General features: G+C 34.1%; 1 protein-coding gene across 12 annotated transcripts in view; it reads right to left on the minus strand.

Annotated features, from left to right (window-relative positions):
- Nucleotides 1-17,781, minus strand: part of PTPRD (protein tyrosine phosphatase receptor type D) — a 397,236-nt gene that overhangs the window by 16,231 nt on the left and 363,224 nt on the right. For all 12 annotated transcript variants that reach the window (XM_072031736.1, XM_038171178.2, XM_038171162.2 and 9 more), the window contains 4 exons: nucleotides 5,262-5,547; nucleotides 4,565-4,743; nucleotides 3,221-3,347; nucleotides 2,150-2,275 (listed from right to left, as the gene is read on the minus strand). In XM_072031736.1, coding sequence (XP_071887837.1) covers nucleotides 2,150-2,275; nucleotides 3,221-3,347; nucleotides 4,565-4,743; nucleotides 5,262-5,547 — 718 coding nt within the window. The remainder of the gene's footprint in view (nucleotides 1-2,149; nucleotides 2,276-3,220; nucleotides 3,348-4,564; nucleotides 4,744-5,261; nucleotides 5,548-17,781) is intronic.

Consider the following 17,781-nt stretch of genomic DNA (forward strand, 5'->3'; position numbering starts at 1 on the left):
TCAGTGTTAAATGAGACTGCCCCAGCATATTGACCTTTGGAGTTTACAGAGAAAGTGAGTATAAAGCAGCAGAATCAGTAGATTGAAACACTTACAGAGGTCAATTTCACCTTACAACAATTCACAGCTCAGTTCCAGAAAAAACAGGGAGTTCCACACCAAACACTTGCTGCTGCTACCTACAAAGGCAGCGTGCTCCTTTGTTGTCCCTGTGGAATAATTGGCCAACTCAGCTCTTCCAGAGCACTGATAGTATTCTAACAGTACAGATGGTCTTGGAGATAAAGAGTTACAAACACTGCAATACTTGCCGTCCTCTGATTATACCAATTCAGTTAGATGGTCTAAATTACTGGGTGTGACAGTAAGAGCCTAACTAGATGAAAACTATAACATACATTTTGGCAAGTAGTCCTTACTGTTTCCAGTAAATTTGTAGGGAACTATAGTTTCTTAGAAAATTTAAGATGGCCCTTTAAGCTTAAGAGGAAGTTATTTAACAAAATTGGGACCATTAACACACAGAATTATTTTTCTTATTATTCTTCTTATTGTTGTTGTTATTATTATCATCATTATTATTATTATTAAATTATTATTATTATTTAACTTGAGAAGCAGTAATATGTGATTGCAAGATGGCACAAAAGAACTGTCAAGATGCACACATGGTTGGCACTTTTAAAAAGAGGCATATTAAAAGTCAGATCAAGAAAGCTGTTTCTGGCAAATTAAGCTATTTAACCCTTTCTGACTTGTTATTGGTTTGCTAGATGTAAGTATACAGCTCTTACAACTATCCTAGTTTATTATAAACTCCAGAATGAACTTTTTGGGCATATGTACACTTTTTGAACATTTTCTTTCAACTGCATCTGTGGCTTTTTGTTATAATTGCTATTCTCTGGTCTGAGCTAGGTAAACTATGTCACATAAGACATTTCTCAGCTTGAGAGGCATTTAATAGACAATCTGTAAAGACTATCAGCACAGTTCTGGTGAATTTAGCTTTGACTGTCTACAATTATAAGTGTGGTTAAAAAGTGACGTTAGGAGCCCATTCTCCAATTCTGTTAGGCACAAAACGTTAGAGAAGTTATCATTTAGTTTTTCCTTAGTAGATTACAATCAGAATGCAAAATTAGATTCAAGGGTATCTACAATTAGTTTTCATAAACACACATTTAAGTCTTACTTGCTAAATTAAAATGTTGGTACGTTGACTTGGATAGTGACAATACAATCTAGTTAACTATCAGTAGTACCTAATTTTACTGGAAACTTATATTAAAAGCAGTACTGTAGCTAACCATGGGAAAGTCTGATATTTTGGAGGTTGACTGGCAACTCTGAGTAATCACCTGTGTTGTTCCTGGACAGTACAACCTGCTATTTTGCTCGGACAAACAGTATTCTAGAGTGCTTAAAGAAATGAAGGTTGCCAGTAATTTTTCCTGCCATGCAGAGTAAAGTGCTAGAAATCAAAAGTTTGAGAAATGCCAAATATATATTTGAAGTTTATGTACATATAATCTTATATCCATGCTCAGTTTCAGACTCTGGAATTCAGATAAAAAACGCAGTATGAAAATACAGATGATAGGGTCACAGCTGCATGCTCCGCATATCTGCAGATATACAACACTGCAGAAAATAAGCTATGCCAAAAATCAAATTATAATGTGCAAAGCTTGTCAAGCTTTTCTTACAAATGCTATTTACTCTGCAGTTTTTAAATCTCACTGTATTAACCTTCACACTCACTCGATGTATTTACAGCTGCAAGGGACAAAAATTCCCCCCAAAACGGTCAAGGGTGAAATGAGGAGAAAGGGAAAATGGCCTTCAAATCATCTAATGCATTTCAACACAAACAGCTATTCAGACCATCACAAAGTTGTGCCGCCCAGATGTTAGGTCTGAATGAAATTGATTGTTCTTAAACAAAGATGCTATTCATTTAACAACTTAAATAAATACACATAAATACACAGTATACTTAAATAATAACTTAAATTGAACTTCTTTTTTATTGCTTGTAGAAGCAATTTTTTTTTTTATTTTTTTTTTTAGAGAGAGAGAGAAGAGGAAGAAGAAATTGAAATTGTCTTTCAAACTTATGTGAAAATTTAATGGTGTTGCAACTTACCCTTGCATCTGTAACCTTGAATTCCCTTAAAATATACTGTGGCATATTGTACTCTGCCATTGGATCTACCACAAAATACTGATATCTGGCTGAACGCTCTGCAGGCCAATACTGGTGGCATTTTTCCTACAAAACAGAGAAGCAAATTACATTTCCTAATACTCAACACCACTACCATAAAATGTTTCTCACTCCTGGAAAGTGCATTTATTGACAGAAACATGAACAGTTCAACATGAACACTAAGCTCCACATCTAGATTAGAAACATGGTCCTTCAGTATTGCACCGCATAGAGGTTCTCTCTGGTCGCTGTACCTCTGAACTTGTTTATATGTCTGCTCAGCTCCATTATTTATCAGTGACAAGAGCTATCCCTTGTATAATTTTCAATACCGAAAGGAATTTAAATCTTGAGGACATCTTTAGTTTTATTAATTCTTCCCTGCTGAAGCAACTCTCAAGACTCTTTTCGTCTCTATATTCACTGTTCTGGGTCACCTCTATTCCCCAAATCTGATTCAGATTTTACTCAACACAAATAAGCTTCATCTTGATGTATTCTTGTCTAGATAGGAAACTGCTCCATTCTTTCCATTACCTAAAGCAGCACCTGAAAGAGTTTAATACTGAAAACCAGCTGCTGAAACTTCAAAGTCCATCACAAAGAGCATGCGGAAAACATTCAACCATTCAGATCTTAAAAATACTGTACTTTCTTTTTACAAAAATCAGATACTGCAAAAGAGAGGTTTCCAAATGAGAAATCCCCATTATTCAGTAGACAGAAATGCTCTCTCTGCTTTCTTTAGAATATCAATATACAAACTTAGCTGTCAAAATTTCAGTGTGTCCCACAACACCACAACAAAATGTTTTAAGCTTATAAGTGGCATCACATCTACAGATTACACCTTACACCTGGTGAACATCAATACCACTAATTTCCAATGGAGAAGAAACCTAAATACTCGGTTATCTTTTGGTAACACCATAAAAATGAAACATTTTAGAAATAAAACATAATAATTATAATGAACAATTAGTAAAGGAATACTATACCAATACTTACTCTGCCCATTTCTCGTAGCTTAGTAAGCATGACCACAATTGTAGAATTATGCTCCCAGAGCATTCTCCAGAAATCTTCAGTGGTTTCTGCCAATGGACCCTGTGTAGCTATGTAAGCTTTTTGTTGTCTGTTGTAAAAATAAATAAATAAATATTTTAATCAAAAAAGTGAATTGATACTTACGTTTCTGTTTATATGTAAACATCATATAGAGGAAAACATATATACTATTAATAATAAGCATATTAAAACCTTATTATGATTGTTTAATCAAACTGTGGCTTTATTTTTGGAATTTTGTGAAGGAAATTACTCCGTTAATATTATGATGTATGTCTTTATTATTATTATTTAAATTTTAATGCAACTGTAATAGATCAATTTTGTGTACTGTAAAAAGCATTTAAGAAACATTTAGTTGTGTTGCTTCATTTTGTAGAAATAACTGTCATACAATCTATTAAATTTAGGAATGATAGCATCAAGCTGTTTCTTTATTAATGCCTCCTCAACAGTCTGATGCCTCCAACAAAAGTAATGAAGGAAGAAAATTCTGGAATAAAGTACACTGCATTTCCAGGCCTTAATCTCCTGCTAGTGGAAATTACCACCTAGCTATTAAAAGCTTCTGCATCAGGAACTTTATAAAAAGCAGTTATGTTTTTCTTGCCTGGTTCAGCCAACAGAAAAAACTTTGTAGTTGATGCAAGAAATGAAAACTGATTTCAGTTGAGTAGAAGCTCATAAAATGCTCTCTGTGGATACAGATACTCAGGTACACCTGAACTGCCTTAGGGAAATAGCACTGCTACTCTTTCATGACTTTTCTTGTGAGCTGCATAAGTCAGTGCTGTTGTCTTGTCATATATACACACACATATATATATATACACAAATTTATGTATAAAATGATGGGCCTCATCATAATCAGTGCTCCAATATCATAGGTTTTCACCTTAACACAGGGAGTTTATCTCCTGGATGTTATTTATATGTTTCTAAATAGAAACATATTTAGCAGAATAGTTCTGAAGAAATGGATGTTCCAGATCATGAATGTGCCTAAACCCTCATATAAACATTACTGAGAGTTCTCAATTGTTTAAAGATAGGTAAAACTATAATGTTAGACTCCATGCCACTTACACAAATTTCCTGTATTGTATGGGTGAAAATCTAAAACCCTTAATAATATTTAAACAAACAAACAAAAAAACAAATAGGACATGTACAGATAATAAAAAGTGTTAAATTTCAGTAGTAAATTTTTCTATTTTCAGTATTAATACATATGTAATTTTGTAAACTTTAAAAGAAGTCCACATGAGAACACAACATTAGTACCTGTATCCATCAATGAAACTGGCATTAATATAATCAGACCCTTCTACTCCTCGGATTGGCTGCAAGCATACCCTTGTAGACTCATATGGCATAATATTGACGAGACGATTCTTGAATTTATTACAAGGAAGATTGGCACTGATGAATCTTGAAGTATGAGCCTTAGAGCTAGCAAGACGCTGTTGAAAATAAATAAAATAATTAAGACCAGGTATAATGAAAACTCATATAATAAAATGTCATTATCAGATCTGATAATCTCTTCTCATTATCCATTAACAAATCATTTCAATTTCAGATGTTTACTTTCCTATATTCTGTTGTATTAAGATATTTACTTTCCCATAGTCCATTGCATTAACTAAATATTTATAAAGTTTATTTTAACATTTTATAAAAAATTAATACCTAGTATATTAATGCATGTGCACAAATTTGATTTTTACACTAACACACATTTCAAGCTATTCAAATGATAAAGAAGCAGCAGGGTTAAAACACCCTTATCAAAAAATTCTTGTCTGGAGACTAACAGAAGATAAATTTTTACATTTTACAAAGGACTGTCTTCCAAATTTAAAATTTTATCCTGATGTTATCTTAGCTTTTGATTACTGGAAACAACTGGTGGAGTACATTGCAGAATTAAGTGTTACACAATTTGATGTTGGTTCCCCACAACATAAAATTCCAGTACCTTAAATTCCAGCTCCATTCCTGTGACATTCTCTCCTGTTTCTATCTGTGTCAGCTTCTGAATATATGCATACAGGTTTCTGGCTGGCACTTCGGTATTTCCACACGTCACTGCTTCCAGCAGTGCATCGTGGATAAAGATGTATTGGTCCTCAGTTTGAACCATGTAATTCCTCTGCGCCCTCATTAGAGTTACGTGGCCATAAATATCTACAGTCTTTTCATGCTTTATTCTCTCTAACATCGCATCTATTACAATGAAACAGCCAGTCCTGCCGACTCCAGCACTAAAAGAAATGAACACAGGAGTAAAAACATGAAGGACTATTTCATGCATTCTGCTAGTTTTTATGGCAGTCAAGTTTTAAAATTTCATAACACTGATTTGAACAGAAAATTTTTCTGCATATGAACACTAGCTTTTATGAAAGAGGTCAGTGCCATGAAATATACGAAGTTCTTTAACTCCCATTACAAGCAATTGAGAATGTAGAATGATTTAGCATAAGGTTTTGCATCTTACAATTTCAGGTTTGACTGTGATAGAAATAAAAAAAATTGAAACGTTTCAGAAATGTATGTTCTTAACAAGGAAATTTACTAGAGGTGATGAACATTGTAAGAATTCAGCTTTTCCTGTAGTATCATTTGCAACTCATTACACATGCTGTTGCTATCCTGTTTGCCAATGAATGTATTGGCAAACAACGTTATACCAAATGAGTCTTGCATATTTCTTGTTGTGCTTTGGAGGTAAAATTCTATCACTCCTCCAACTCTGTCAGTGGGGCTTCCATTAACACAGTTTGGTCTTCTCTTTCACCAGGCCAGGCAAAGCCATTATTTTTTGAGAATCAGATTGATGCTTGTTTAGCGACACTAGCTGTAGGCTGGGAAAATTCTCATGTGGCTACTTCATTGTTGGGCTTGCATGTCTAGAAACATGTACAAAAGATTTGGACTGTATCTCTTATTATCTCAACATTATTTCATATTTGAAAGGACAGATCATAAAAGGACTAAAATAGGCTTAATAATAAAGCTTTATATCACAGCATTGTATTAATGTCCAAGCTGGGTATTTATCTCCAGGCAAAGTTAGTTCAGAGAATGAGTTAAGTCAGTTTGGGAAGGAGCTGTAAGTGACTTTACACACATCCTGTTGAGAATAAAGAAAATTCTCTGCAAAGCAAGTGATTCCTGACGAACATCTCTGAGATAGAAAGTTGCTTTCCCCTCTTTGATGAGACTTGATGGTAAATGAGAAAGATATGGGCTAGTTACTGTGAGTTTGGCACAGGATTTAACTTTGATTGGAAAACATTCAGCTGGATCCAGGAGAACTAAGCCTGTCTTAGTAACAGGCTTACTTAATAGCAATTTATGTTTATGATATCTGCTGTCAAACCTGTTAGACTGTCAAGGATTTTCAGTCATTCACTCCTTATTTAAATGGATATGTCTTCCTATATATATATATGGATAGGTTATCTTTAATAACGTCTGAGGTCATTATTGAATCAGGACAGGAAAAACAGACTTACAGTTCTTACCTTAATGTGACTAATATTAATTATATTTGATCAGTCATTACACATTTGACATAACATAACAGGAATGATGTAGAAGAATATGAAAAAGAATATAAAATACAAAAGACCAGAAAATATACTGAAGATGTAAATAGGCAATTTAAGTGCTAAATGGAGACAAATTCCCTAAAATATCTAGAGGAATTATACACACACACATATATATATATTAGAATATATATATATATAGTAGAATTTACACCATTTTTATATCCAGGATCACATCAATTCTGTGACAATGAATACTAGTTCATGGCCTTCTAAATGTTTAATTCTTTCCAGTTAGTGATGTTAAATGTGGAGTGTAGTATACTAAGCAACAGTTCATAAACTCTCTAGACACTCATATTCTCTAAGAACACCATAAACTGCCGTTTTTTGTTGTTGTTGTTGTTGTTGTTTTGTTTTGTTTTGTTTTGTTTTGTTTTTGGGGGGTAGGTAAAAAAAAAAAAACAGATAAAAATGATTATACTCCAGCTTCTATAGGTCAAGATAACAAGGATCTTTTCACAGTTCCAATAGTTTTAGGAAATGTTAAATATTGTAAGTCTGTCCTGAAATAATTAAGGGTAAACCTTTATTTCTTTCTACACACTCAAAGAATCTGTGCCAGTCAGTTGGTAAACTAGTTGTATTTACTTATAAAAAATCAAAGAGAAGGACAGAGAAGATGTTTTAGTCCCATATGAGATAAGTCTTGTTTCTAAGATTCCTTATTTATATACAGTTAATCATTTATTCTTGCCACCAGTTACTGTCCCCATAAGCAGACCCCCTTTAAACAACTGAGGACTTTTTCTAACAGACCAAACACATCAATCTCAGCTTTCTTAGATGCCACTCTAACAAGTATTAATCAATATTCCGAGCTTAAGAAAATTTACCAGTCTATGATTTTGATCAATGGGAGTTGGAGAGAAAGAAAATATACAGATATACAGGAAAGTGAAACAATGATTATCCTAGCTAAATGATTTCCTTTACCCTGTATAATAAAAGCTCTGTATCCTACAGAACTGTTATGACCTTTTAGTTAGTAATAGTCATAGGGAAATATTACCCAAACTGTCTCACTGTTGTTTTTTGTTTACTTTGGATTGCAAAGATGCACACATTTGCAGGTCGGATTGGTTTATATAAAGTTTTAACCAATCTCTAGAAACTGACTATACTGACTGAGTTTGCATTTCAGTGAAACACACTGCACTTTCATATTTCTTACGAGAGCACTCATAAGAAATATTTATAATAATAATAATAAATTATTATTGCACTAATTTTCAATGTAGAAATGACAGGGAAAACAACATGTAATTTTTAAAGATATGCACAGTCACACTTTTTTTCTGTAAGTGCAAAAAGAACAGTTTCATAAAACAGTATAGCTGATAGGAAGGACTATTAATATAAATGTTCAGCTGTCATTACTTATATCATACACCTGTACATTCAGTTCTTATGATCCAAACAAGTGCTGGCTAAATGATAAATAAGGTTTGCCAGTGTAGATATTCTCAGTAGTTTAGAATATGTTTCTCTTACCTATCACACATTAATAAGTTAACATCTAAGCATTATGTTTATAACTGGATATATGTCATTCTTCAGATTGAAAATTAAAAGCTTTGCTGGCACCTTGTATTTGTGTTTACATGGCAAGGTTTTCATAGCTAGGGGGCTGCAGGGGTGGCCACTCTGAGAAGTGTCCAGCAGCTGCCCCATGTCAAATAAGGGAAAGGGGTAAGTGGTGGCCATTTTTAGTTTGTTTTTGGTTTCTCACTGTTCTGTCTTGTTAGTAATAGGTAATAAATTACCTTAATTTCCCTATGCTGAGTCTGTTTTGCCTGTGGTGAAAATTGGTGGGTGATTTCCCCTGTCCTTATGTCAACAGTTGAGCCCTTCTCATCTTATTTTCTCCCCCTTTCCCTTCAAGGAGGGGGAGTGAGATAGTGGTTGTGGTGGAGCTCAGCTGAGTAAAACCACCACATATCTACAGACCATGACTACAGAATTTCAACCCAGTTAAAAGCTTACACTTTCATCTGGAATGAACAGCTTTTATTTCTTTTCTTCCTATCTTGTATTGTCATTTATTTACTTATTCTTCCCATAGGCAAACTAAGATAGTAATAGATACTAAAATATTGTATCAGAGTAGATACCTGCTAGTTGGCAGATCATGACACCAGACCAAAACACATTACTATACACTGATGTTTTTGTGATAAGGATGGAAGACCTGATATACTACCTTTTGTTATTTCAATTGGCTACATACACTAGGCTACTGACACACTCCTCCATGGAGTGTTTCAGTAAAATATTTTACTACCTTAAGGTGTTCACGACATTCTAACTCTGTCAGTTGTAAATGGGCTAGATCACCCTCCTCAGATTCCACAAAAAGATTGGAACCAATGATATGAACATTTTACTTTCTTTCCTCCCTCCCAAGTTTTCTAACTCAAAATCCAGTAACTTACAATAGCAAGAAATTTACCTTTATCTTCATTCTAAATCTTATCTAAAATAAATCTTATCTTTATCTTCTTACTTTTATTTGTTTTCTGCTACCATTCATAGTTCTTAATATGGTACTGTTACACTGCTGGGAAGCCAAACAGTTTGAATCATTATGGATATGTTATTGGAATATCAATTTGCTAAACTAAATGCTGGCCTCATAGAAAATCAAAACCTGTAACAGACCTATAACAGAAAGCATAAGAAAACAAACAAACAAAAAAGTTTGCTTTTATTTTTAAAGTAACTGATGAGATGGAAAGATCTCATTAACATTAAAAAGTAAAAGCTAAACTTTCTATGCCATTACAAGTAAACAGTGGCAAAAGTTTCTGTTCCCTCTTAATGAAATGTTACATAAAGCTGGAATCTCTCTTAGATGCTATATGTGTACTTCATCTTCTTCTGTGATTCCGTGACTGGCACTGAAATCCTCTCCAAAGTCTTCCATATTTTCCTTTTCTTTGTAAAACAGTCAAAAGATGTATTCTTATTTAAAACTGTGACCTTGAAACAGCCATGTATTTTTTATAGTCAGATGTTTAACTTCATAGCATAAGCAAGGATCTCTACGTCTGCGAACAACTGTGCAGCTATACCCTGCATTTCCATAGTGACTGTGCAAAGAAAAAGGTTTCATGTAACTAGACAGCCAACTGATGTTCAAGTTTCACCACAATTATCCATGAGTGATGTTAGTTAATGATTAAGGAATTAAACACTATATTCATTAAACAGGGGCTTCCTCAGTTGACTGAACATATTATTAAAAATTACTGGAAATATTTTGTCTACTAACTAACAAGGTTTCCTTACCAATTATATTTTTGTCCATATTTTCTTCCACATCATAATGAATTTCACCATACAAATGAAAGATTATAGTAATGAAAAACAATTAAATTCTCTTTCATCCTGAAGGACTAAATTGCATATTGTGGTGATGATAGGATTTTATTTGTGCTTTTTTTTTCCTTCATGATTTTAGTACCCATTAGCCAACTGATAAACCAGCTTCGTTCTATATACTCTGTAGCACTGGTTGCCATAGACAAAGGCTGACTTTCCTATGCCTTGGGAAGAAATACAGTATGACAACATTGCCAAAAAATTGAGGCAGCTGGAATTAATATATATATATTTTTTTCCTGAGATTCCAAAGCATATGAAGAAGAAGGAGGTTCTCTCTGCATGCAGGACATCATAATACAGAATATACAGTCCCAATCCTAAACAGGATTGAAGCAAACATTATTAACAATGTGTCTTACTGAATTGTATATCCAGATCTACATTCTGCCTGGAAAAAAAACAAAAACAAAAAAAAAAATAAACAAACAAACAAAAAAACATAATAATTCAGCTGATGAGACTAATTTCACAAATTAACTCTACAGTGCTGTACAGTTGTTATGATTTTCTTGTCCTGTTTACATCTTTTGGTGTTACTGTCAGATTTTTTACAAAAATAATTACAACTAGTGATAGATATTGTTATGTTAACAAGCTGAAAACCTCAGCAATCTATTAAACAGGCATTCTGACTAGGAAACTGTTATTGCTTGAAATGATACCATTTAAAGTATTACAACGTTTGTTTTCAATTTCTAAAAGCATGACTGGCTCAGTCCCTTGACCTGAAGCATGCTTAATGTCTTGTGATGCAATACATCTGCAATTCACAAGAGGAAAAATTAAGAGGCATAGAGGGGCCATTCCACATTAAAGTCACTGTATGGATGTGTTAAAGGTTGGATTTTGTGATTAATTTGTAGCTGTTTAAATGATGACCCTTTACTGATACTTCAGTGATTTGGCAAAGGAAGGCAGTGTAATTGCCAGTATTCACAGGCTAGTTAATTGAAAGCAAAGACAGTAAAATATGGACCAAAAATCATTTAGGATATTTTTGACTCATGTCAGTGGAAAAAAAAAAAAAAAGATTGAATATTACAGTTTCATATTGAATGAAACTTGCATTTATTAACTGAAAGTACGTAAAATTGGTTGTGATATGGGAAACATTTAGAAATGCCTGGATTTTATTTATTTACTTATTTATATATTTTTTTGAGGAACTTCACATGATTAATTAGGTTCCAACCCCACAGAAATTCTGTAGTAGTTCTGATAAGAGCAATATTAAGATAATTTTTCCCCTTATCCTGTTAGGAAATTAGGACACAGTTTAAAACCACCCTTCTGCACAGGAAGCAGCAAAAAAGATTATGAAACCATTAAACATCCATTTGAGGGGATAAAACTGGCTGCAATAACATAAAGGCTTTCTGCAGAGACATACATTTAAATTTCATTTTAGAAGAGATACTGGTCAATAAGTATTCTCAGGAAAGACCTTTGAGAATTGCTCTGCAAGTGCACAGTAGCCCTTCCCTTCCCTTCCCTTCCCTTCCCTTCCCTTCCCTTCCCTTCCCTTCCCTTCCCTTCCCTTCCCTTCCCTTCCCTTCCCTTCCCTTCCCTTCCCTTCCCTTCCCTTCCCTTCCCTTCCCTTCCCTTCCCTTCCCTTCCCTTCCCTTCCCTTCCCTTCCCTTCCCTTCCCTTCCCTTCCCTTCCCTTCCCTTCCCTTCCCTTCCCTTCCCTTCCCTTCCCTTCCCTTCCCTTCCCTTCCCTTCCCTTCCCTTCCCTTCCCTTCCCTTCCCTTCCCTTCCCTTCCCTTTTTCTCTATAGTTACAATATAATACTAGCAATCAAGTAATGTATACAACACATTTCTAAGCACAATGCTTCACCAAACAAGATGACTTCAGACATTATGTTTTCTTCACCTCTGTACTATGCATGGAGGTGACCATATTTGGTACTGAAGGCACATAAGGTTTCTTAAAAAGAACAGGGGAGGAAATAAAAGATCAGAAAATGTGAAGATTCCCTTACAAGTACGTAAAGCTGAGTTTAGTGATCCCCAGAGTTTTCTTAGGTAGCTGGCAAAAGGATAGGAGGCTCACAAATCAAAAGCCAGCCTTAGATCTTCCTGCCTTTACTAAGCTCTGTGAAGATTTTCGTTTTGGTTTCTATGTTCTCAGAATTCTACCATTACCAAAAGTTCTTTTTAATACAACTGTCCCAGATTTGAGCATAGGTTTTATTTATTTATTTATCCTGTACGGGATTGCAGAGTGTAATAATGTTCAGGAAGTAAATCTGTTCTTCATCTAATCCTGAGTTCAGCTCTGGAGAGATCAAGGAAAAGAAGCAGTTTTATCGCATTGTTAGCAAACTCTTGAGTATTAAATCATACAGAATCAAAGCTAATAGATTTTGATTTTTTTTTTTTTAATGCACATGCTAGAGCTGTTTATAAACAAAGTTTTATATTATATAAAATAATAATTAAAACAAACAAACAAACAAACAAAACACTTTAATATATAATTGTAAAAGTTGAGTTTTCCAGACAAGGTAAAAATGTAGCATTAGCAATGTTCAACTGAACAAAAATAAGTTTTAAGAACTGCTTCTAGCACGGACATTCCTTTCCAGCAGTTCAAATCCTCTCATGTAACTTCATATCCAGGTCTGTCATGAACCAGAACTCTGCAGAAATGCAGAAGGCTTCCTACATAGCTCCAAAGAAATATGAAAGTTCTGGACGTGCATAATATAAAGAGCAATTCCACTGACTAAAAGCTGACTAGCGTTAGAAATAATTTATGAGTTAGCACTGGAGGAAGATGTACAATGTTGCAAAAGATACTACTAAAAAGTAGTTTATTAAAGTAATGGAGAAAAGTAAAATGTCTAAGATCACTGATATTTCAGCCACAAGGCAACTTCTGAGCACAATTTTTCAGCCATTTACTTTAAGTTACATTTTTGCATTGCAATTAGCTTTAAGAGGTTTCTGTATCACTAATGGGAGGGATTTATCATTATTTATTGTCTCACTGATTCGTTCACTCACAACTCTGTTAATCTACCTTTTACTGAAGGATTCTAGAAATTCTGCCATGACTACAATCCTGAAGCCATTTTGCATGTCAAGGGGCTGTCCTTGCACAACCTCGATGATGGGCAGTGTGACACACCTCAGAATGGATAGAGAGTTCATAAGGGTGAAGAAAACACATCAAAGAGGATGATACAGTATGAAGGAGAGGGTAATCAAACTATATCAACTCAGCTTGGAGCAGAGATGACTTGGCAGAAAGGGAAATAAGGCAGCAACAGTATAAAATCATGTATTATGTTGAGGATGCAAATAGGAAATGACTGTTCATTTTTTCATTGTAACACAAGAAGTAGGATCATGAAATGAAATGATGAAACATAGAATTTAAACCAAACAGGAGGTACTTTCTATACAGCACATACTTAAATTATGAAATTCATTTTTGCAGAATACTATGGACACCAAAAATAAATTCTTGAAGATAAGGATCCAGTAAGGGTTATTAAACAACCAGTTACACATGAAACTTCTCCAGAAATCCTTATATTGGGCTTTGCTTTAATTAGGATAAGCACTCTAAAAACATTATTCAAGACATGTCCTAGGAAAGATTATACTCGCTCTCTAAATTTGGCCTCACAGTCACATAAACTAAAAGAAAGAATAAGCTTTCCCTGCACTCCCCTGTGTGCTAACCATACCTTTTCCTTTCAATCAATATTTCAGCCCTTGGGTACCTGACACTCTTAGTAGCTATGCCATTGAAGAGGTACAGCAGTATTTCTGATCCTTGCTTTTTCTTTCTTAAAAGCGAGGGAGCATCACAAAGTACTTCTACCTGCTTCTTCACCTACTACTCGTGCCTGTTTCGCTTCTGAAATTATGAATTGCTGGTGAAAAAAGACACAGCAGATATTACACAATATAACAACTGAAAAGTTCATTGACCCTATTTCATATGACTTATCTTTCTTATCTCCTTTTCCCTTCAGACTGATTGTTGATTTTACATAGCAACACATGAATACATGCCTTAATTCTACTTTTCACAGAGGGTTTTTATACATACACCTTACTAGAAATCCCAGTATCACCTGATTTCTTCAATTACTCGGAAATATAAAGTAAGGAAATTACAATAAACATCATTTCTTTGTACTGTTTTATCTATGTACAGGGATTTATAGTGATTTTTTATTTCAAAATTAATCCAGTTCTCAGATATCCTTCTTATTTTCCTACTGCTTTAAATACAATTTTATATATTCAGTATATTGCATTCTGTATTTAGCTTCAAAAAGTAACTATCCCCAAAAAAATCCTCTCTGTGAAATTTTGTGAGTTTCAGCACATATTTTACATTCACTGTACTGTACAATGCATTCACAAAGCATTCCTGTCATTATGCATTCCACTAAGGAATGAAAGATCTAAGATCTACTGAAATAGAATCTAGTGAAATAGAATTTTTAAGAAGAATGTATTTCGAGGTTAATTTTAACAGCACATCTGTGATTGGTTACCTTCAACAAATCTATGCATCAACAGCTGTAGTAAATACAGAAAATTATGCTTATAGGTAATTTATGGGAGGAAGTTCACTGTGCTTGAATCATTGATAAATAAAAGCAACGTTTACAGCACAACAAAGAAGTCAATGAGCAGAAATTACGCTGCTTGCTGCTAACAGCTACTTCCCTGATTTCTTTGCATTTCAAACTATTTTGCATTCTTGGGGTGGAATGTTTTGAAGAGTCATTCTGTACTTCTGCATATTTCTGCATTTAGTTTACACTTTCATGTGGACATGCTGACCCCACTCTTCCATGCCATGTGAAGAAGAGCTATTGCCCTATTTATATGGGAAATCGAAAGTTGAACTGATGCTATCGGAAACAGAATTAAATAAAATAATAATAAAAAAAATAAAAATAAAAATTGGGAAGAGTAGTTTTCTGCAGTGCTGGTTAACAGGACAACCTTGAAAGCACTAGCTGAACACTCAGGTGTATCATAGTTTCAGAGTCCTTCTAGGCCCCTTGCTGTATCTAGATGTTCATATACTTTATATTATCAACAATGATTTATTTTTCTTAGTACTTTCTGGCCTCAGGATTCCTGTATTTCAAGCCACAACACTACCATTTGCCATTTGTCATGCTTGTTTTTTGAACTGACAGAAGAGCAGAAGAGGTCTCAGACACTCTTCCAGACACAGTACTTCACCTGGTAAGCACACAGCAAACAAAGAAGACAAGACACCATGTGTCCAAAGTCTGTGTTGGTGATGTTTTCAGTATCAGTCAGTTCAAAGCTCTAAATTAATTGGGATCTACCTACCTATAAATTTTCATTAATTATTTTATTTTTCTGCTTTTAAAACTTGGAAAGGATCAGAAATTAGTCTTAAATCTTGAAATCTATTGGACTATAGTAGCAAACCTGCCGTTTCTTATCTTCATCTCAAAACAACACTTCATTTTCCAAAGAGAACTGATGTGTCTAAGAGCCTTTCTGATATCTCTGCCAACAATTCACTGAAAGGTGAATAGTTTGGTTACTGGTTCTACTTCTGACTTATTTATTTATTTATTTATTTCAATTGCCTTTAAATCAGCATGAATTCTGCACAGTGAAGTAGAAAATCATAGTTTGAGTTGTTAATACCACTAAGTATTTACAATTCTTAATCAGAATTTATCATTTAAAGATTGGGCACTAATCTTTCTTTTTTTTTTCTTTTTTTTTTGGGGGGTGCGGGGGGGAGGATGGTGGTGGAGGGGGATATTGAACTTTATGAGAACATACCATGGAAAAGATATAATGAATTTTTATCTATTTATTTTCCCTATCACAAAATAGCTTTGAAACGAGCTTGGATAGCAATAGCATTATGGTAACTTTTAAACAATTATCACTTAATTTTAAAATTCAGTTGACAAAAATAAATAAATAAATAAAAATAGAAACAGGAGCTAAGTACCACCATTCAGAATTCACTTGGAAGAGAAGACCTTGACCAAACCTGGTAACAAGTGATGAGACTCTGAACTAAGTATACGCAAGTATGAAAAATAAAGAAAGATAAATATTCAGGGCTGAATACTGATTGGAAAACTTCCACTGAAAGATAACAGGATGATTTTTAAAGCTGCATTTTATTTCTAGAGACACAGGGAGATGATTTAAGGAGGCTTTCATGATGATTACTTTAGATCAAAATACAGGCTGTTCAAAGTTAGCCAAACATGCCAAGTAGCCAAGTTGATGCAATGTGTTCCAGTATACTGTGTGTCCATGGATATTCTGGAATATACTGTAGGTACAGCTGGGAAATCTCAGAGATACCCCTTTCCAAAATTCAGCTATTGGGTTATAAAAATATTTTCACATTTCCTGCAGATGGCTGGATTCTTTTCTTCCCTCATAATTTTAATTCAGAATTCATTATGGGCAGCTGCTGGCTCTGATGGAACCTAATTGCTCTTTTACTAGACTCAGCTGCAAGCAGTCAGATTTCCTTTTCCTTTGTAAAGTATATTATATATAAACATGGGCGGGGAGAAAAATAACCAATTAACTAAATACATATGGATAAAATGACTCACTAAGAGAGATGATCAAATAATGTATCAAACTACAGCTTAGGTCAAAGGAAATTACAGGTCTTGTAGGACATGATAATATATATATATGGAAATAATTATCAGCACCAACATATTTGTAATTTGAGATAAACTATGGAAAAGGCACTGCTTGTGTTCAAAAATCTTTCACAAATTATTACTTTCTCGTAAAGGGCAGGTTATTTCACTGAGTGAAAAGTCATCAATCTCCAGCAGAACTGCTCAACCATTTCTTGGCTGAATTCAGATAAGGCCCACTGGACAGCTTTTTGAGAAAACCTGGCATAATTCTGGACTTATTTTTCCTGCCTTACATATTATTTAAAATTAAAGACTGAGGAATATCTACTTTTACTAAGACTATGCAAAAAGGGTATGACACAAGTGAAGTGGAGAAATGGGCTACAAAAAAAATGACTAGGGATGTGAGGATTCTTCTGCCCTCTCATTTGACTGTGACTGAAACAGTTTAAGATTGCTTACTATCCCAGTTTGCTGCAAAGGATAAACTTAAGGAAAAGTGTAAAACATGAAATGGCATTAATATTTTTTTTTTCCTTTTACCAAGTACATTTAGTTAAATGAAGAGGTAAGTGTTTAAATAGAAGTAAATAAGTATCTTCTAACATGACGTGTGAAAACCACCTAGAGCATAATACTTAGACAAGAAAAAAAATAAAATAAAAAGACAGTTTGGTATTGTTCTTTAAAATGTGCATACAGTCATGAATATCAGAAATAAAATATCTACAGATTTGTCTATGTAGCTAAAGGAATAAAGGCAGAAAAGAATAGATATTGTCATGAAGTAGTGCTAAGCTAGTCACTAGATGCTTTCTGCTAGGAAGAAATCTTATTGAAATATTGTCT

The sequence above is a fragment of the Anas platyrhynchos genome, chromosome Z (assembly GCF_047663525.1).
Source record: "Anas platyrhynchos isolate ZD024472 breed Pekin duck chromosome Z, IASCAAS_PekinDuck_T2T, whole genome shotgun sequence".
Taxonomy (NCBI): domain Eukaryota; kingdom Metazoa; phylum Chordata; class Aves; order Anseriformes; family Anatidae; genus Anas; species Anas platyrhynchos.